At 44.1% G+C, this 21,429-nt stretch overlaps 2 protein-coding genes across 3 annotated transcripts; one reads left to right on the top strand and one right to left on the bottom strand.

Moving 5' to 3' along the window:
- Positions 1-502: 502 nt before the first annotated feature.
- On the bottom strand, positions 503-11,900 carry LOC138961279 (chromo domain-containing protein cec-1-like). The gene is made up of 5 exons (XM_070332883.1): positions 11,860-11,900; positions 8,547-8,693; positions 5,593-5,994; positions 3,753-3,979; positions 503-3,299 (listed from the first exon to the last, which is right to left on the bottom strand). The coding sequence occupies exons 1-5, from the start codon at positions 11,881-11,883 to the stop codon at positions 3,092-3,094; spliced, it is 1,008 nt and encodes a 335-aa protein (XP_070188984.1). The 5' UTR covers positions 11,884-11,900; the 3' UTR covers positions 503-3,091.
- A 175-nt stretch (positions 11,901-12,075) lies between these two features.
- Positions 12,076-15,719, top strand: LOC138961288 (cytochrome b-c1 complex subunit Rieske, mitochondrial-like). 2 transcript variants are annotated; one of them, XR_011454149.1, is made up of 5 exons: positions 12,076-12,346; positions 12,918-13,061; positions 13,471-13,773; positions 14,625-14,866; positions 15,360-15,719. XR_011454149.1 is itself a non-coding variant. In XM_070332894.1 (4 exons), the coding sequence occupies exons 1-4, from the start codon at positions 12,151-12,153 to the stop codon at positions 14,786-14,788; spliced, it is 807 nt and encodes a 268-aa protein (XP_070188995.1). In that variant the 5' UTR covers positions 12,076-12,150; the 3' UTR covers positions 14,789-14,870. The 2 variants fall into 2 exon arrangements, 1 of the variants encoding a protein (XP_070188995.1); XM_070332894.1 differs by lacking the exon at positions 15,360-15,719 and having other exon boundaries at positions 14,625-14,870.
- The last annotated feature ends 5,710 nt before the right edge of the window (positions 15,720-21,429 follow it).

Genomic DNA, 21,429 nt, shown 5'->3' with positions numbered 1-21,429 from the left:
GTGTACTTCAAATAATTCCTAAAAGGGTAGATGGAAATGACAGAAGAGAGAGAGAGAGAGAGAGAGAGAGAGAGAGAGAGAGAGAGAGAGAGAGAGAGAGAGAGAGAGAGAGAGAGAGAGAGAGAGAGAGAGAGAGAGAGAGAGAGAGAATTGAATTGAACTTTATTTAACAAGGATTAAGATTTAAGGCTACGCCTTTTCTTACAATCTGTCCTTGGGACGCACAGACACACAATGATAAAATTGAAAAATTAAAAAGTTAAAAAGTTTACCAACAAAAGGAGGTCAGAAAACTTCAGCACGTGATGATGACGATGACGATGATGAGAGAGAGAGTTAGTTAATTGTTGCTTTTTGGGTCCAGCGGACCATATAGGCCAAATCAGGGCCCCAGAGAGAGAGAGAGAGAGAGAGAGAGAGAGAGAGAGAGAGTCATCTATGGGTACAGCATGTGACAGAGTAATACAAGAACAAGAAAAGAAATAAAATTTCAGCAGTGTCATTTCTATTTGAAAAGGTTTTATTCCATACTTCCACTGTGTGAAGGACACAAATTAATCCCAAACCTTAACAACAAGGATAGTGAAAATTAATGTTAGTCCATGCACTTCTTTGTTAGTAAATCACTAAATGTGGTCATATGTTTGAATACAGCACAATGAAGTCCAGGAATCAAGACACATTTTAATGTCAACACTTGTGACACGGTTTGGGAAAAAGGGACATAAATTGCACAATCAACTTTTGAAAGACATGCTAAAAACTATCAACAGGTAAAAATTTAACCCTTTCTTAGATTTTGAGCTTTTTAGACTCTACTGAGTCAAAACTCACTACATACCAAATAGTTTAAAAACTAGAAAATAACAAAATTTGCTTATAAACCTGTAACCCCCTGCTCAGTTTCTGTCTAAAGTTGAATTCTCAGAAACCTTGTTGATATCCCATGTGCATTAAATGTCCAAAGTAAAATCTTTATCAAAATCAATCTCTTGTTCTCATGTGTCTGAGCATCCTTTGCTTTAGTTTATGACATTAAAAAAACATTTTGTCCAAAATTTCGAATACGCCATTTTTTCTCATGTACGGAAACTGATGATCTAACTGAGCCTTTCTTTCTTTCTTTCTTTATTTGGTGTTGAACGTCGTTTTCAACCACGAAGGTTATATCGCGACAGGGAAAGGGGGGAGATGGGATAGAGCCACTTGTTAATTGTTTCCAGTGATGGCGCAAGTATTTTTTCAAACTGGTACACAAACTTTTATGATGGAAACTATCCAGAAAAAAACGGTAGGCTTGTCATTGGAACCAGTAGGAGTCCAACTCAGAGTACTGGTTTTGTTGTTTTACCAGCGAAAACAACGGTAGTTCTAAAAATCAACCGGTAGGTTATACCGACAGTCACTTATTTTTCAGTATTTTCTCATTTCAACCTGTAAAATACCGGTTAACGCCAATACTGGTTTCTTGTTCACAAAAGCACTAATAAAAAAATTGCTCCAGGGGCTTGCAACATAGTACAACTAACTGAGCCTACCACAAGCGTTTGTAAGTGAGCCTTAACACAAGCCCCTGTAGAACCCATAATGATAAAAAAAAACGTCCCTATTTTCTCATGTACGGAAGGAAACATATGATCTAACTGAGCCTACCAAAAGCGTTTGTGAGTGAGCCTACCAAAAGCGTTTGTGAGTGAGCCTACCAAAAGCCTCTGTAGAACCCATAATGATCTGAAATCACAGAAACCAACAATCTGTAACTCATACATTTACATTTCAAAATTGATACACTGGATGTGTTAACATGAATTTGATGCTCAGTACATGTGCTTGCCTTTGCTGCCATGGGTATTTCCATAAAAAACAAACATCAAAACAATAAAATACTGTCATTTCTATGGTATAAAAATCACTTGACATGATGAAAAGATAACTCAACCAAAAGGATAAGCACATGCATGCAAGCACAAACAAAAAAACAAAACAAAAAAGAACAAAAAGAACTATTGTACAGTATGTTATGAGGAAGAAAAAAACCCAGCAAGACATCAAAACAAAACTTTTAGTTCCATCATCCCCATTACTTTTATGTAGTGCTTGTACACTTTGTATCAAAGTTTATCAAAAGGCACAAATATTATAGTAAATATGGAACCAAAATAATAAAATTCAGCTGTTACAAAGGGAAATGCAGATTCTAAAAAAAATACCACCTTGATATCTTATCACAAGTAACACAGCAAAACACACTCTAAATGGGGTGGTAGTGAAAAAAACCCAGTGAAATCACGTATTTGCAACCTAAAGTAAACATCTCAAAAGGTTAAAAGATTCTAAAACTAGGTTATCTAAATCAGCAAAAGCTACATTCACAGTTGTTTTCTTTTCATGCAACAGGGAAAGCCAAAATGATAATAAAAAAAATTAAAAAAAGCACAAAACTAAAGAAAAAAGTTTCACATTACTAGTCTGTGCTAAGTATGTACACGTCTCATCGTGTTTTTCTTCTTTTGTTGGACATACATTGCTTAGTTTCCAAGGGATATATTCAACTTCTAAGCAAGAAAGAATTCCATGTAGATTTGCATCAATTTGTGAAGGCAACGACTTATTTATGGATAATGGATGACATGACCTCATTTGTCATACAAAACTCCCTAAGTCGGAAACTTTGATGTTTGATGTCCTAAACCAATGACTTGAATAATACAAGATTTTGTGATATTTGCAAGCTAAGTTTCATTATAGTTACAAATCAATGTGTAAGTAACCACGCACAAAATGAAATGAAAATACAGCAACACTAAAATGTCACATTACTAGCCATTGCAACAAAACATAAGCGACTCCACACTATTCTTAAGACTGTTAATTCTCACACAGAGCCAGTCCCTACACACAAAAATGGTCCCAACCTCCCATCCCAACAAAAAACACAGAAAACTACTCCCCCTCCTCCCCCCAAAAAACCCACAAAAAACAACACAAGTCACTCTACCCCTCCCAGCCCATAAAACAAAATAAACACTCACACAAAAAAGTCACGACACAATTTCAACAAAACTGCTCAACGCCACAACACACAGGTGTCTTATGCGCCAGTGGACTTTGCCGATGTCTTAGGAGGTGGTGAAGTCTTGGCCGACCCAGCGGAACCAGCGTTGCCCCAGGTAGGCAGCAGTTCAACGAGACTGTTGAACCCATGGCTGACGGCCTCCACGCTGTGTTCGTAGCTCTCCGCCAACCGCTGACGCAGAACGCTGAAATCCGGCACCAGTTTGTCTCTCACTCCCGAAAAGCTGCACAGAGAAGGAAAATCGAAATGAGAAGACGCACACACAAAATCGTGCAAAATGTCCAAGATTTGTTCTTTACAATGGAAGCCAACTTGCAAGACCATAGCTTTTCTGATAACAACTTCCGTAAACTTATCTTAACTTTAACTCTCCCTCCCTTGTAAGATCTAAGAAAGAGAGAGAGAGAGAGAGAGAGAGAGAGAGAGAGAGAGACAGAGAGAGAGAGAGACAGAGAGAGAGAGAGACAGAGACAGAGACAGAGAAAGAAAGAGAGAGAGAGAGACAGAGAGAGAGAGAGAGAGAGAAAGAGAGACAGACAGACAGAGAGAGAGAGAGAGAGAGACAGAGACAGAGAAAGAGAGAGACAGGAGAAAGAGTGTGTTTAATAAGAGCATGTAAGGTACAGTAACTGCTACACAAACTCAATTTCACAGCTATGACCACAGCACCTCTGACCTTTCAATTGTGAAGGAGAGAGCGATGATGGAGATGATGATGAAGAGGATGAGGACTGCGTGGTCAGCACACCACCACACCCACGTCTCCCCCTCGCCATTGGTAGAGCTCTTTTTGGGCGCTGGCTTCTCGTCGTTCTCCACTTGGCGTACAGTCATACGCGAGCGAGTCGTCATGATTTCCGACTCTTTAGTGACAGGCGTGGATCGGATGGTCTCAATAGATCTCTGAAAAAAAGCATACTAGAATAAATATCAATGCCAAATTAAAAAAAGCTTTAAATGAAGACATGGCTGCATAGAGTGTCAGTGATAACAGCGGAACAGTAAAAACAGCGGAAATTAACACACATACGAATAAACCCCCCTGGCAAAAATGTTTTTGGGTACCTAAATTTGGTTCTTACAAACCAGGAGTTTTGATCAAAAGAAACTGGGAAATAATGCAAGCTGTGTTCACAATTCAGTTCAATGATTGATAGAAAAACTACCAATGCTTCTGAAACAATAAAACTACATGTACATGTATAAACAGGTCAGTCTCTTTTCTTCAGCTACAGCACAGCCTTTGTGTTGCTTTCATCTTCTTCTTTGTTCAATGGGTGAAACTCCCACAGCTTTTACACTGCATTTTTTCCTGTCCATGCGATTCAGCGTGGCTGTGCCTTTACTAAGTAACAAACAACAGCAACAGCATTTACTCATTACTTGTTAGGCAATCAAGTGTAACTGGCATTGATTTCAGGCAACATGTGTGCTAGTCGGGTTGCAAAACAAACTGATCAGCACATTGTCTTTCAACGCAACCACAGTGTCAACACTAGCAGCACTTACAACTTAGGAAAATGATGGCCATACTTCTTCTTTCATGGGCTGAAACTCCCACGTTCACTCATGTTTTTGCACGAGTGGGGTTTTACGTGTATGACAGTTTTTACCCCGCCATTCAGGCAGCCATACACCGCTTTCGGGGGAAGCATGCTGGGTATTTTTTTGTGTTTCTATAACCCACCGAACTCTGACATCTTTTTCGTGTGCACTTGGTCTTGTGCTTGCGTGTACACACGAAGGGGGATAAAGCACAAGCGGGTGTGCACATAAGTTGACCTGAGAGATGGGACAATCTCCACCCAGACGCGGCCGGGATTCAAACCCGCGACCTCTCGCATAGGAGGCCAATATCTTATCCAGTAAGCAACTGCCCCCGTCATGGCCATACATTGTGTATCAAACTAAAAACTAGCAACACAAACATTTCACTTCAGTCTCCATTATCAAGTTCAGCGAGAGTTCTTTGAACAAACGATGAGATAACCTTCACTCCAACAAGAGACAGTGTCTGCTTTGACAGTTACGTCAACAAAATCCAACACCACAGACTGCACAGTCAGTTACTATTTGCAAGCCAGACTACTCTTTCAGGCATGAAAACTGACCACAAAAAAAATACTGAAAACAAAATTCGAAGGCGCATAGCGCCAAGTTTCGCAGGCGCTTTCGCAGGCGCAAAGCGCCAAGACTTCTAGGGGGTCCGGGAATTTTTTTTTTCAAGGGTGCAATTTGGGACTATCTGAGCCTTAAAATTGGATTCAAACATGGCCCCAAAACTATTTTACTATAACTATGACTAGGAGAAAAAAAAAAGAGAAAAAAAAACGGAAAAATACGGGGGGAAAAAAAAAAAATACGGTTAATTTTTTTCAAAAATACGGAAAATACGGAGAATTTTCATGCCTGTCTTTGCAGAAAGATACGGCTAACTCAACTGCCCTTGTGGTAAAAAAACCAAAAAACAAAAAGTAAAACAAACAAGACAGTAGAACAGTCACAATCATACATACCGTGGAAACCTCCGACTTTCTCTCCAGTATTCCCCCGACACGTGTTGAAGACCTCTGCGACACAAGGTCGGATCTACTGGGTGATGCCTTTGTCTCGGCTACTTTTGACGGCGTCCCAGACCTTGCCGGTCTTCCTTTCTTCTCCTCCTTTGCTGGCGACGCTTCTTTCTTTGTGACTGTCACCTCTGAAGTTGTCTTGCGAGACGTTCTGGCAGAGGCAGTAGCCGCAGACTTGGGCGTCTTCCTTGAGGCAGAGCGTGATCGAGATCGTGATTTAGCCGGGGTGGCCGGAGACTTGGGTGGTCGACCTCTGCCCCGACTTGTACTCCTCGACTTGGATCTGGATTGGGACGCCGGACGACCACGACTCCTGCTCCTAGACTTTGATCTTGAGCGCTTGTTCTGAGAGAAAATGAATAAGGGGGAACTTTTTTTTTATAAGCAATTAGAATTACGTTCTGTCCAATGGGCATTTCAGTACTGTTAGTGGTTTTTATTCGATTCAAAGATAAGGTTTCTGGTCTTGCTGAAAATGTCCTCATATCTACTTTGCCTTGACAGGGTTCATACAGACACCTGACAGTGAAATTCAAGGAGTATTCAAGGAGTTTTCAAGGAGTATTTCCGGTATCCCAGCTCCACCATGGCAGGCTCCAGAGAATCAATCAGGGTGGTTGCATAAGCATGTCCAAGAAATTTGGAAGCGTAGTATTCCGTTTGGACTTGCTGCCCGTTCCAGCAACGAACAAAAATGTCAAGTTGCTTCATTTTGCTGAAAAACTTTAATATTAACATTTTTTTTTTGCCTGCACTTCAGAATTCAAGGAGGTTCAAGGAGGTTAAACACAAGAATGACCATTTTCTCCAAATTCAAGGAGATTCAAGGTCCTTGAAAAGGGGGGTTGAAAATTCAAGGGGATTCAAGGAGATTCAAGGAGCGTACGAACCCTGCTTGAAACTTCTGTTACAGTGGAACCTGTACTGTTGCCCACCTCCTGATCACAACTACATGCTCACTGGGGGCGGGGATATAGCTCAGTTGGTAGCGCGCTGGATTTGTATTCAGTTGGCCGCTGTCAGCGTGAGTTCGATCCCAGGTTCGGCGGAAATTTATTTCAGAGTCAACTTTGTGTGCAGACTCTCTTCGGTGTCCAAACTCCCCCCCGTGTACTCTACATTGGGTGTGCACGTTAAAGATCCCACGATTGACAAAAGGGTCTTTCCTGGCAAAATTGCTTAGGCACAGTTAATAATTGTCTACCTATACCCGTGTGACTTGGAATAATAGGCCGTGAAAGGTAAATATGCGCCGAAATGGCTGCAATTACTGGCCGTATAAAATTTCATCTCACACGGCATCACTGCTGAGCGCCTAGAACTGTACCCACGGAATATGCGCGATATAAGCGTCATTGATTGATTGATTGATTGATGACCACCCCAAAGAAAGCCGGACAAAGCTCTTTCCTACATAATTCACCTTTTTAATAAAGGCCACCTCTCTATTACTTTTCATTGGTTCCTTGGTGGTCATTAGACTAGACCGGTTCGACTGTATGAAATTATGTAAAACAAGAAATTCCTTCGAGGTAGGAAAAACACCCCCGTTGGTCAAAGGGAAATAACCATTCTCACTGCACCCATTCTCACTGCCACCAACTGAGAAGGTTATTTCCCTTTGACCATGAATATGTTTCTCTATAAGTCCTTGTAGAATCTTAATCCACCAATAACTCCCTAACCGTGTGTTTGACTGGTCCCAATTTTTGTAAGGACCGTCTCAGGAATGTATAGAACCTGTTCACCAAGTTTGGTGACGATCGGTCCGTTCATTCTTGAGATCTATATGCGAACACAAACACACAAACAAACAAACAAACACATCGACCGAAACCTATACACACCCCTATACCGGGGGTGTAATGACATTTTCGCACTGATGGCTCCTGAAACATCTTTTAAACAACCTGAGTACTTATAGCATTGCCACATCGCCCAGCGTCAACTGAGGACACAGTGAAAAGGCACTTTTTTTTCACTTTGAGTGAAAAATAATTGGCATAATTGATGTTTGTGAGTCACATATTATGTATCAAATAAAAAAGGAATGAATAAAGAAATGATTCAGAAACAAAGTTTACTGTATGAAATTAATAAGAGATGTGTTTTGGAATATTTTGAGTCTTCACTGCCTCTTCAGCCATTTTCGCGTCACTCTTAGCAGACGACCAGTTCATTTCAAACTGCTCGGAATACCGTAATTTTCCTTGGAGGGCTGTGATATTTTGCAACCAATCAGAGAAAGCCTTACATCTTTCCCATACAAAAAAACGCGAACCACCGGAAGCTACATCTCCGTCAGCATGTCGGTGAATATTACTCGTGTGAGTTTCACTAAAATTTGGTCTGAAAACTTCCATCGGCATACACGGTTAAAATGCAGTTTATAAAACATTAACTTCTGTTTCATTTAAACCAAAAATCAAAAGAATCGAGCGAGAAATGACTTATTCCCAACGATTATGCTGCGCAAAACTGAACCCGAAAAATGCTAAACTCGGCCGATCAAAAGCCTGAAGAGGTTGCGATCTCGGCTCGCTCAAAGCAAAGTGATTTCGAACTAAAATGACCATATCTCGAGAACTACTGCACCGATTTAAATAAAACAAATTGCTATGTGCTCAGAATGTTGATCTCTTTAAAATGGTGTGTTTCTTGTCATTCAACCATTCATTTCAAAATTTCATGTCATTGCCACAGCAATCACTAGCTTTGTCCTCAAATGACGCCCAAAATTTCTCAACTAAAATTCATGACCATATCTCGAGAACTACTGCACCGATTTAAATAAAACAAATTGCTATGTGCTCAGAATTTTGATCTCTTTAAAGTGGTGTGTTTCTTGTCATTCAACCATTAATTTCAAAATGTCATGTGTCATTGCTAGTACTTACCTCAGCCAAAAATCTTTTGACGGCTTCTTTGCAATGGGTTAGGCTGGCCACTGGCTCCCATGAATTGTAGAGTTCATTGAAACCTTGCCAGCGAACAAGGTACTCCAGCACCCCCTTCCTCCTACGCTGCTCGAGGATCTCCTCAACCTGTTGAACAACCTTTGACAATAATGGTTTGAACAACAGAGCACAATGGAACATGTTCTTCATCTATCAAGCTTAGAAGAAAGAGCCTATGGTTTCATCGTCTGGCGAGCTTAAGGGTATGGATAGATCAAATGAACAGGATTCAGTTCTATTGTCAAAGAATCATGCATGCACCTGATTTATATACAATTTTGCTAACATGAATGCAATTTGCATGTTTCTGCATGTAATACAATGTCAACAAGTGCTTTTCAGAGCTGGCAAATCTTAAACTATGTCAAATTGAATGAAAATATATATATATTTTTTTTTAGCACTGCAGATGTTCTAATTCATCAGTAATGCAGTATCCAAACGCACATGTTAGGAGATCAAGTGACGTTAAATAAGCGATTTTTTTTCAATATATCTTTATGAACTATTACAGACTAATACTTCATAAAGAAAGTGGTGAGGCGGTTAGCATCACTCTAGAAGAAAGCGAAACGGAGAAAGACCTTGGTGTACTTGTAGACAATCGCCTGAGTTTCAAGGGACATGTTGCACAAACAACTGCGAAGGCAAACAAAACCATAGGCATCATCAGGAGATCGTTTGAGCATCTGGATAGGGAGGTGTTTGTACAACTCTACAAGAGTCTTGCCAGGCCAATCCTTGAATATGGACATTCAGTAAGGCAACCACAGCAGAAACTGCTGTGCAAGGAAATAGAGGACGTGCAGAGAAGGGCTACCAAACTGATATCGGCTCTCAGTGAGAAAACTTACCCAGAACGACTAGCTATACTCAAACTACCCAGTCTCGAACACAGGCGTCTCCGAGGTGACATGATCGATCTCTACAAGTATATGCATGGGATCTACGACACAGGCAACCCGAATTTCCAGCTGGCCGAAACCAAAGACACTAGAGAAAACAGCCTCAAGTTGTATAAACCATTTTGTAGGCTGAACGTTCGGAGCTGCTTCTTCGCAGAAAGGGTGATTCCTCACTGGAACAGTCTGCCAGAAACAGTTGTGACAGCACCATCAGTGAACAGTTTCAAAGGAAGGCTGGACAATTTCTGGGCAGACAGACCAGAGAAATTCTCGCCAACGTGCTACCAATAACCGCCCGCGCATGCCACCAAAAAAGTGTTATTGGAGTACTATTCGACAGGATCGATGAACAGGCCTCAGGCCTTAAACATCGCAAGTTCAAGTTCAAGTTCAAGTTCAATACTCTGGAACAGTTCCTGTTGCAAATGTGTCAAGGTTTACAGTTACACATTTTGCCGAATGACTGAGAAAAGGGTCATCTATAGAAATTGTGATCTTGAGTACATAGCTGTAAAATTCTGGTAAGATTCAGATCTGTTATCTAAACTGAATGCAGTGTCATGTTCAATTGTTATGGTTTCGACCGATGCAAGCAAAATTTAATCACACTATGTCCGTCCTCTTAACACTAACAGCATGATAGGACATTTGACCGACACTCAATCAATCAATCAATGAGTCTTATATCGCGCATATTCCGTGGGTACAGTTCTAGGCGCTCTGCAGTGATGCCGTGTGGGATGAAATTTTATACGGCCAGTAGATTGCAGCCATTTCGGCGCATATTTACCTTTCACGGCCTATTATTCCAAGTCACACGGGTATAGGTAGACAATTATTAACTGTGCCTAAGCAATTTTGCCAGGAAAGACCCTTTTGTCAATCGAGGGATCTTTAACGTGCACACCCAACGTAGTGTACACGGGGGGAGGTTCGGACACCGAAGAGAGTCTGCACACAAAGTTGACTCTGTGAAATAAATTTCCGCCGAACCTGGGATCGAACTCACGCTGACAGCGGCCAACTGAATACAAATCCAGCGCGCTACCAACTGAGCTATATCCCCGCCACCTGACCATATGAATCGGACATCTGCGGCCGTTAATCGGACTATGAGTATGACCGATTCCTTACGACATCCCTGCAATTGATCAGCAAAATTACTAAAAAAATAAATCATACGCTTCCGACTTCCTAATCCTACTCACAGGGACATTTCAGGCACCAAGGCCATTGAGTTTTTGAATGTGTCAACCTCCAAATGGAGGGATGGTCTTATCCCTTGTAAAAGCCATGCCGAATCTAGTAAGATAGTGAACAAAATCGTTTAAAATGGAAGTACTGTGCCTTCAATGACACCCCCCGCGGGTTAGGGGGAAGAATTTACCCGATGCTCACCAGCATGTCGTAAGAGGCGACTAACGGATTTTGTTCCTCTTTTTACCCTTGTTAAGTGTTTCTTGTATAGAATATAGTCAATGTTTGTAAAGATTTTAGTCAAGCAGTATGTAAGAAATGTTAAGTCCTTTGTAATGGAAACTTGCATTCTCCTAGTAAGGTAATACATTGTACTACGTTGCAAACCCCTGGAGCAAATTTTTGATTAGTGCTTTTGTGAAAAAGAAACAATAGACAAGTGGCTCTATCCCATCTCCCCCTTTTCCCCGTTGCGATATAACCTTCGTGCTTGAAAACGACGTTAAACGCCAAATAAAAAAAAGAAAGCCTTCAATGACACCGAAGCTCTCCAATGATTATAGCACTAGCAAGTTGGTAAAAAGACAGCTATACACCTGACCGGTAGGCTATACCATGCGGCATTACATACAAGAAGCGAATGTTAAAACAGTCATGCAGTGCAAAAATCAATTAAACTACCATCAAATTTCAGAACAGCGTTTACAGTACATGGCCGGTCATAGCCCCTATGTAAACAAAGAGAACTAGGGGCGTCATTGACATTCACTCATTCGAGTCATTGCCGGCATCGCTTTCCAGGTAAGCTTACCTGTGATTCCAATGACCAAGTTGAAAACAAGAAACAAACTATTAATCAAAATTAGAGAACATACGGGTTTGTTTAACGACACAACACGCTCTATGTCACTGACTCGTGAGAAGTAACATCAACGTTGCTACATGATGCGGTGCACCCAAGCACATGACTTCCGCGCTTGAGCCGAGAATGCACGAGGGTTTACATTTTAAACAAGAACTGCTTGTAATAAAGGCGATGATTATCTTTCAAGGATGCATTTATATGTAAAGATTTAAACCCTGATATGCTCAGTTTAATCAAGTCGATATATCGGAGGATGGGAGCCAAAATTGTCAGAAAATATACCCACTTCGAACTCTTCTCCGCTCGACATTTTGAATGTACCACACTCCCATGATGCATTGCGACGTCGCAAAAAGACAAACGCTGAACCCCCACAGATAATATTAAAGTGATAATCAAACTGACTAAATCAAATGCATCTACATGTCATTACATCCATAAATTGGTATCTAATTTGAAAAATATGGACAAAATCATGGTCGTAAAATTAGCGATAACCGGAAATCGATGCGGTGTATGTCCTTCGGCCTTTCGCAAAAATCCCTTCTGGAGGTGAGATCCAAGTCGGCGTAACAAAATGATTTCCTTGCCGAAATCGCCGCTTCTCTACGCGGTTACTCAAACTGTGGCTAATTTAGCAAAGCCTGTTGGACAAGCTGTCGTCACTCAGACGGAGAAAATCGTCGTAGCACCCCAGAGACTCGTCCAAACCAGCTATGCTATGTCCAAATTGACACCAACAGGAGCAGATCGTGTGTCGGTTTCTCTTTGCTGTGAGTGCTTTTGCTTCCCAATATCTGTCGTTAGATGTTTCGTCGTTACTTTTTCAATTATCTTGTTGTCCTGCTTGTTTTTCTTTTATCATTTTTAGGATTTCGCAAAATATTCTGTGTCTGGGTCCAAATTAGTTCACAACACAACAGTTGGTTTCATCAACTAAGTAGACATACATCATTAGATGAATAGCCCAACACATTCCGAAATTACATAAATGGTTGGCCAGTTACAACTCAAAACACAACAAAAACGAGTGAAAAAGAGAAACAAGAAAGGCAATAGAAAGACACCTATGCATAACGTCTTTACCAACTGGTACTACCTGCAGAGAGTGCAGCAGCTGAAGAACAAAAGGTCACTCAGTTTATTAGTTAAAAGTTTTGTCATTCTGTTTATTAGTTGACATTTTCTATGAAAGCAATTTATGAAATACATTTGTTAGTGAAGAAATCATGTGTGTTTTTTCCTCTATAAATATAATGCAGGTATACATTTTTTTTGGGGGGTACTGTTTTTGCTTGATTATTCTTTTTTTGTGTGTGCCTTATCATGATACTTTGGTTTCAGCTCCGGCACAGGTGCGATTTGCCCACACTGATGTTCAAGTCCCAGATTTCTCTGCCTACAGACGTGATGGAACTAAGGACAGTCGTGCCTCATCAGCACCTACAGCTGCTAAACGCCAGGCTTTCACGTATATGTTTGTCGGAGGTATGAAGAGGTGTAAACTGTAACAAATACTTTTTAAAAAAACAAATTTTTTTTAGACGTAAACCAATCCTGATCATCATCAGCCATAATACGTTTCCATTTTAGAAAAGACTACAAGAAGCTGTATGCTTTTAGCATTTTTTTTCTTATTTGAGTCGGTGGCTATGGGATTATATGATTATTTTTATGTACAAATGTTTACTTTACCAAAATTCTTCTTCCTTATTGTTATAACTTATTCCTTGAATAGATAGCACAATAACTTTGTTACCGTCTGGCTTGAAGTTTAACTTTAACCTGCGTTTTGTTTTCCCACACCGAAAGTTTGTGACTTGCAATGAATGGAAAAAAAGGCTGAAATTCTTTCAGCCATTTTAGCTACCCAAAACCTTGTGTTTCCCTATTGCAGGTGGCACTATGGCTGGGGCGTACGCTGCCAAAACCGTGGTTGGCGAGTTCGTCTCCAGTTTGTCTGCATCGGCCGACGTTTTGGCCATGGCCAAGATCGAGATCAAGCTGGCGGACATTCCGGAGGGCAAAAACATGACCTTCAAGTGGCGTGGAAAGCCTCTGTTCGTGCGTCACCGCACAGCTGAGGAGATTTCAACCGAGCAGGCTGTGGACATCTCTCAACTGAGACATGCTGAGACAGATGCCGAGCGAGTGAAGGACCCCGAGTGGCTCGTTTTGCTGGGAATCTGCACTCACCTGGGTAAGTGATCAATGTGGAAATCTATTCATTTTGAGAAGAGAAACTGCTGTGTCCCTCACTAAAAAGAAAAGGAGTAACTTAGTCAGATGCTGTTCATAGACTCGAGCATTTGACTGGAGCGGTTTTTAGTCCCCCCCCAAAAAATAACCATACTTGACAGTGTTGTTGTTTACTGCTTCTTCCTGGAAGAGGAGGGGGGATGAGGGGCTTTTCAAACTTCCCACACTCCCCTGATTTGATGACCTTCAGCCATGTCCTGTATCTGATTGACCCTCATCAAAGTAATGGCGAGGTCAAGTTCTAGTCTGGTTCAATTTTTTGACAGTTTTTTTAATCTAAATCTTTGAAAATTCACGTGCTTCCAGGGTTTAAAGAATAATCTCTTTACATGACCAAAGTCAGGTTGATCTTGTTTAAATTTCAAGGTCACAAGTTCAGGAAAAAAAGTAGGAATTTATCATTTTCTTGAATATTAATGGAGGTAGAGCACCACATGACTTCTTAGTCCTCTTAGCATTTTCTTTTCTTGTTCGTACTAATTTTAGTTAATTAGACAAATCCCCCATGATTTGATGACCTTCAGGCATGAGCCAAGTCTGATTGACCCTCATCAAATTCCAAAATCACAGTGGGGTCGTATTCTGGTCTGATTCTTCTTCTTCTTCTTCATTCATGGGCTTAGACTCCCACGTTCACTCATGCTTTTAGCACGAGTGGATTTTTACGTGTATGACCGTTTTTACCCCACCATTCAGGCAGCATACGCCGATTTCGGGGGACATGGTCTGATTCAATTTCTTTAACATTTTTGAAAATTGAATAATACTTACACTGTGTGTTGTTGAATTCAGGTTGTGTGCCCCTGGCCAATGCTGGCGACTATGGTGGTTATTACTGCCCCTGCCACGGCTCCCACTACGACGCTTCTGGAAGAATCCGCAAGGGCCCTGCCCCTCTCAACATGGAAATTCCAGAATACGAGTTCCCCGAGGAAGGTTTACTCATTGTTGGTTAGAGTGTTAGTCTGGGTAAATTAAACAACTCCCTCCACCACCTTCGAAGGACAAAAAGGAAATGCAGCTTACACTGCATGCTCAGGCCAAAAAAAAAAAAAGGTGTGGTTACGGTAACATAGCCAAAAAAATAGGGTAGGAAGGTAGGCAATCACTTTTGTTTTTTTTTAACTTTTTTTTCTAAGGCCAACAAAAATAATAGGTGTGGTTACGGTAACATAGCCAAAAAAATAGGGTAGGTAAGTAGGCAATCACTTTTTTTTTTTAACTTTTTTTTCTAAGGCCAAAAAAAATAATAGGTGTGGTTACGGTAACATAGCCAAAAAAACTAGGGTAGGAAGGTAGGCAATCACTTTTTTTTTTTAAACTTTTTTTTCTAATGTGTACAAATTAAACCTACTTGACAGGGAAATAAGTGTGCGACTCGGGCGCTTTCGCTTTCATTGCGTTTTCTGCACTCGTTTACTTGTTGTTTTGGGTATTTTTTTGACAAATGTAATAAAAAGTTATAGGGTCGGCCCCCAAAAATAGGGTAGGTCGGGTTACCGTAACCACACCTATTTTTTTTTAGGCCTCATCACAACTTGCTTTGCTGTCGTCAGAGTATTATATTTAACAGATCATTTCCCTCGCAGGAGAAGTTTTGTGTTTTGTTGGATTTCTTTTTTTTTCAATTCTGTATCCACGGAGCAGGTTAGTTTTTAGCGGATTGAGATGTTTGAACTCTTGTCAGGATTCTGAATAATAAACGCCAGATGAGAAGAAAAAAAAGATAAAACATTTAAATTCTTAAAGGACTCTGCAGAAGGTGCTGGAGCTAAGAACGCCGATAGAATGTGTTCCTAGGCGCTGTGATGTAAGAAAGAATGGATACGTAGCATGGTCAAATGTGTGTTGGTCATTTGTGAATAAAAAGTTTTAAAAAAAGATAAATCAGTCTTGTTGTCGGTTGTAGTGTTCATGTAGGTGAATGTAAATTGTTTTTGTTTGTCGATTTGCCTCAAATTTAGACAACATCTATTGCTTGCCAGAATAATCGCTCTTCAACTCAGTCACACTTTGCTGGCTTTGTAAGTTTAAAACCATCAATCATTTGTCAAATGTTATGGAAAATCACTGTACCAGTTGCAATCAGGAGAAAGTATAATCAGTAGTGGAATGTAATAGGTTTCCAAAGGAGCAGCGAGATCAGGGAATGGTTAGGAGGGGGAACAGTGACAAAGTATCATCTGTAACTTAGGTGATGGCAATCTTCTTGTTTTGAACCTTCGCCCGTCCGTGTTATCGACTACACACGGAAGACATCGTTGGGCCGTGCGGACCCATGCTTCTCAAAGAAGGAAAAATATGCATACTCTTTCGTAGACGCCGTGGTTAAATTTCCGTGAGTAGTAATTAAATTATTAATTTAATTATTACCGTGCGGACTAAAGCTTCTCAAAAAAGGAAATACGTGAATACCCTTCTGTAGACGTCGTGTGGACCCACATTGTTATGTATTATTAAATTACATATCTTACCCAACTCACATATAGCAATTAACCCATAGTTCAGTGCTGATATCGCTGTACGCGTCCCCTTAGCAACAAGGAAGACGCCTCTAAAAAAGAGTGACCGAGACCCGTAAGGGTATCCAAGCCAGCCCGTAAGGGAGGCTGCCTTCCATATGCGCGCGCATATGCCGCCATCTTGTCATTCTACTCTCAGCGCTCAGTGGAGCTGGTCGTGTTTGGTACGCTCCGGCTGTGTTTCAGCCTACTTGCTTGGTCTTCCAGACCTGGTTTGTGTTCCCCTTGGTGTCTTCTTGTCTCCGGACTTCGCATTTGCTGTTGAGGTGAGATCTTTCCATTTTTTACCTGAATTTTGGCGGCATTGTTGGCTTGTTTTCGGACTTACAAAATTTTTTCCAAATTTGTTTGTGAGTTGTTTTCATCATGGCCGACAATGCGGACGGGAAGAGGTCAACATCTAAACATGTAGCTGCTTCGCCCTCTCCTGTTAAGAAAAGTTCTAGAAGTTCTAAAACGCACGGCGATACGCCCGTGTCTCTTTCGGGTTCAGAATCCAAAAAATGTAGTGATGTTGTTGTTGGCGTGCCCGGAGTTTCCGGTTCGTCTGCTAAACCTACGGAGAAGCCCTTGCTCGGGGTTAAGCATGTTGTAGGGGATGTCTCGCCTGTAGGTTCTGGGCTTGCATCTGCGGATTTTGCTTCTTTGCTTTTGACATTAAGCTCTCAGGTTTCGGCCTTAGCGGCTGAAGTTTCGTCAACTAAGGCGGAGATACGTGCGCTGCCGGCAGGTGTCGGGGGTACGTCGTCGCTGGCCAGTGTGCGTTTGCCTCCCTCTGCTACTGTTACGAGGGCGGACGTGCATGCGTCTCAGGATGGGATCTCTCAGGCTCCCGTGGGGTCTCCGGCCGGTGTCCGTTCTTCTTCACAAGGTATGTGCACTTCACGTGAGCGTTGTCTTGAGGGAGTAGCCTCGGGTCTAATCCCAGGTGAAAGTTCTGAAACATCGGCTGATATCCACCGCTTAGTCGGGGTGTCAGTGGGTGCTAAGGGCCCTGACAAGCGAACAGATGTTCCTATTCTTCCCGCCTCGTCAGTAGACTGTGGTCAGGTTGAAGGGCATCTGCTTCCGCCCAGGGGGCAGGAAGTTGGTGGTAGTATGGCTGGCTCTGGACTTGACTCTGTTAGTCAGTACGGGGACCAGCCTCCGGAGTGCACGGAAGGGCACGAAGGCTACCTGGATGACGGTGCCGCCTCTCAGGCTGAAGGTGCTGGATTCTTTTTGCCACGGCAGCTGCCAGATGCGGTGGCTCTGGCGGCTGGAGTGGCTTCGAAATATCTCGAGGAGGAGGTGGCGGTGAACAAATCGTCCATCCTCCTTCTGCCTTAGGGGATTTCAGGAGTGCTAAGGAACCGAAAAGTTCGTTCCGATTCCGGGAGTCCCCCTCTGTGGCGGTCGAGATGTCGAAGGTTTTTGCGAAAGGTCGAGCTATGTCCGATGCCTTTCCGCTGTTGTCACAGCATGGGGAGGCGCCGGAGGTGGTGGGCCCCTGGTTGGCTAAAGCGGGTCAACACGTTCCTTGTTCTGCGCTCTCAAAGAGCTCTAGACTGTTGGTTCGTCCCGTCGCTCTACTTGACTCTTTTGCTTTGCCGAGATCAGTTCTACCGGTGACTCCGGAACTGCTTTCTCTGCGGGAGGACGGGTATGCCAGGGATAGAACAGTCCCTTACACGGAGTCTGCTCTTCAGGCTTTGGAGGAGACGGGTAGATCTCTGCTCGAGTTGGGTTCCGTCTCTAGTTCTCTCCAACGCTCTTTGTCTAGGTCTATCGCTTCATCGTTAGACCCGTTTGAGTTCCGTTACGACGCCTCCCAGGAGGATGTGACAACTCTGTTGGCGACGCTTGCCAGGGTCTCTCAGGAACAATTGAGCTTGTCAGCCAGGCTTTACGGGCATGCTGTGCATTCCCGCAGAACTGCCTTTTTGGCGGGTTCAAAGATCCGAGACAGGGGTACCATTGACAGACTTAAGGTATCTCCTTTTACGGAAGGGTCGCTGCTGGGTACTTCCTCTTTGGACGCTTTGCAGAAGGAAACCCAGGACGCTAGGGATCTGGCTATTGCAAGGATTGCTCACCACGGCTTTCAGAAGGTTCAGAGCAAGCCTACCTCTCAGAGTAAGGCTCAGCCTTCTTCGTCTGGGGGGGGCAAGATGCAAAATCAGTCCACCTCTTTTCGGGGTAGGGGGCGAGGCGCGCCTTACCAGAAGAGAGGCTCCTTTGGGGGTTCTCGGGGGTCGGGGCACAAGCCTCACCCCCAATGAGGGTCTCCCGAGCCACTATTCCCAGTAACCCCCGCCGTGGTGGCGGCGGGTGGCCCCTCCAGGGCCTTGGCCGCCTGGACACGCCTGGTGTCCAGCCGGTGGATTTTGGGAATAGTGCGTTCGGGATTCCGTCTCCTCTGGGCAGAGGGGAAGGCACCTCTGTCCAGGATACCTCCGCCTTTCAGATATCCCGTGGACCCGGAAGCCAAGTCAGCCGTTCATGCGGAGGTGGCTTCCCTACTCCTGAAGGGTGCGATAGAGGAAGTTCGAGATCGAGAGTCCCTCGGCTTTTACGGCAGGCTGTTCGTGGTGCCCAAAGCCTCAGGGGCTTGGAGGCCTGTTTTGGACCTGTCCACCCTGAACAAATACCTACGGGTAGTCAAGTTTGTCATGGAGACTCCACTCTCTGTAAGGGAAGCTCTGCGTCCGGGAGATTGGGCCACGTCGGTGGATCTCACCGACGCATATTTCCATGTGCTCATGCATGTTCAAGACAGGAAATGGCTGCGCTTTCTGTGGGGCGAGAAAGTGTTTCAATTTCGGGCACTCCCCTTCGGGCTTTCCCTGGCCCCCTGGATCTTCACGCTGGTCGTTCGCCAGCTTTGCTCCCTTGTCAGACAAGAGGGGGTACGCCTACGGGCGTATTTAGACGATTGGTTGAATCTGCATCAGGACCAGTACATGTGCAGAACTCAGACTGCGAGGGTTCTCGACCTGGCGGCTCAGCTGGGCTTTACAGTCAATCTAGGGAAGTCAGAGTTAGAACCATCCCAGCGCTTCACTTACCTGGGCATGGATTTCGATACGGTGGAGTGGTTAGTCCGTCCCTCTCAAAAGAGGGTGGACAAGCTTCAGAACTTGGTTCGCTTGTTGATAGGAAAGAGTGTGTCCACGGCCCGGGAGTTGTCCTCCCTACTGGGGCAGATGGAATCGATGGCTCCCCTTGTGCCTCTAGGCAGGGTCCACAAGAGGCCGTTTCAGGCGGCTTTGAGGAGGCAGTGGGACCAAGCCTCTCAGGGCTGGAATGTTCGCATAGGACTGGGGAGTTGGTTCAGCAACACTACAAGTGTTTGGCTGCTCCCCTGGGTCTCTCAGGGTGTTCCGATCGTTCCTCCGGCGCCGGAGAACATTCTTGTTACAGATGCATCCATGACAGGCTGGGGTGCTCATCTGGCCGATCAGACAGCCTCCGGTCTGTGGGATCTCTCCCTAGCTCCTCAGCACATAAACGTGCTGGAGCTGGAGGCTGTGTCTCTGGGTTTACAGGCTTTCCTGCCGCTTCTGGGGGGCAGTCATGTTCAAGTCCACACGGACAATACGACTGTGGCCGCTTACATAAATCGGCAGGGGGGCACACGCTCGCAGAAGCTGTCGGAGAGCGCTTGCCGTCTGTTGGTTTGGTGCAGCTCGCACAACATACTTCTCTCAGCGAAGTACCTGAAGGGCACGCTCAATGTTTTGGCGGATGCCCTCAGTCGGGGGGACAAGGTTCTGCATTCAGAATGGACCCTCTCCCACCAGGCGTTGGACCGTCTTTGGGTTCAAGTAGACAAGCCTTGCATAGATCTGTTTGCAACGAGATTCTCCACCAGGCTTCCCCTTTTCGTCTCACCGTTCCCGGACCCTCTGGCGTGGGCGGTGAACGCGTTGGATCTGGATTGGTCAAATCTGCAGGCTTACGCTTTTCCTCCGTTTTGCCTGCTAGGGAAGGTGGTAAGGAAAGTGGATCTGGAAAAACCAGCGCTGGTGCTGGTTGCTCCTCTTTGGCCCAGCCAGCACTGGTATCCGGACCTTCTGCGGCTGGCAGTGCGCCCACCCATTCCTCTAGGCGTTCGAAGGGGCGACCTGTTACAGCCCAGGTCAGGGGTCCCGCACGAGAATCCGCAAGCGTTGCAGCTTCACGGCTGGATTCTGTCAGAATCGCTCTGCGTCGTGCCGGGGCCTCGGCCACAACTCTGAAACTGGTACAGAAAGCACACAGAGATTCAACTAGCTCCGTGTACTCTTCTCATTGGGCTGCATGGGCCAAGTGGTGCTCTGAGAATAAGGTTCAACATCTTTCCCCAAGGTCCATGGAGGTAGCCAACCACCTCTCTTGGTTGGCTAGTAGGGGGGTCTCTCCTTCGTCATTGCGAGTTAGAAGGTCTGCGATTTCTTCCACTCTTAGACAGCTCGGTCGCAAGATCAATCTTGACGGTGTCATTTCAAGCGTGCTTAAGGGAGCTGCCCTTGACGCAGCGCTCTCAAGATCACAGCTCCCTGCCTGGGATCTGTTTGTGGTTCTCCGTTTCCTTGCATCGGAGGACTTTGAGCCTCTCCGGTTGGCTAGTTTACCTAATTTGACGAGAAAAACTCTGTTTTTGGTCTTGCTTGCCACGGCTAGGAGGGGTAGCGAGGTGCACGCACTTTCTGGTCTCGCTAAAGATATTTCCCTTGAGAGGGATGGCTCCTACTCTTTGAGATTTACGTCTAATTTTCTCGCTAAAAATCAAAAGCCCGGTCAGGCTTTGCCTTGCATTCGTATTCCACCCTTGAGCGATATACTCGCTCCTGGAGACCCCGATCTGTCAAATTGTCCTGTCAGGGCGTTAAGCAGCTACCTGTCTAGGTCTTCGCCGATTCGCTCGGAAACTCAGAAATTATTGTTTATATCCCTCAACACTGTGCGGGCGAAGGATATCTCGAAGGTCACCTTGACTAAATGGGTTTCACTGACCATTAAGCAAGCGTATGGATGGTGGCAACGCCAGTCTGGCGAGGTCAGGGCGGTGCTTCCTCTTACGTCAGCCAGGACGCACGAAGCGAGGGCTTGGG

Source organism: Littorina saxatilis, linkage group LG1 (genome assembly GCF_037325665.1).
Source record: "Littorina saxatilis isolate snail1 linkage group LG1, US_GU_Lsax_2.0, whole genome shotgun sequence".
NCBI lineage: Eukaryota > Metazoa > Mollusca > Gastropoda > Littorinimorpha > Littorinidae > Littorina > Littorina saxatilis.
The sequence above is the reverse complement of the archived record's forward strand: the minus strand, read 5'-3'. Positions and strand labels throughout refer to the sequence as shown.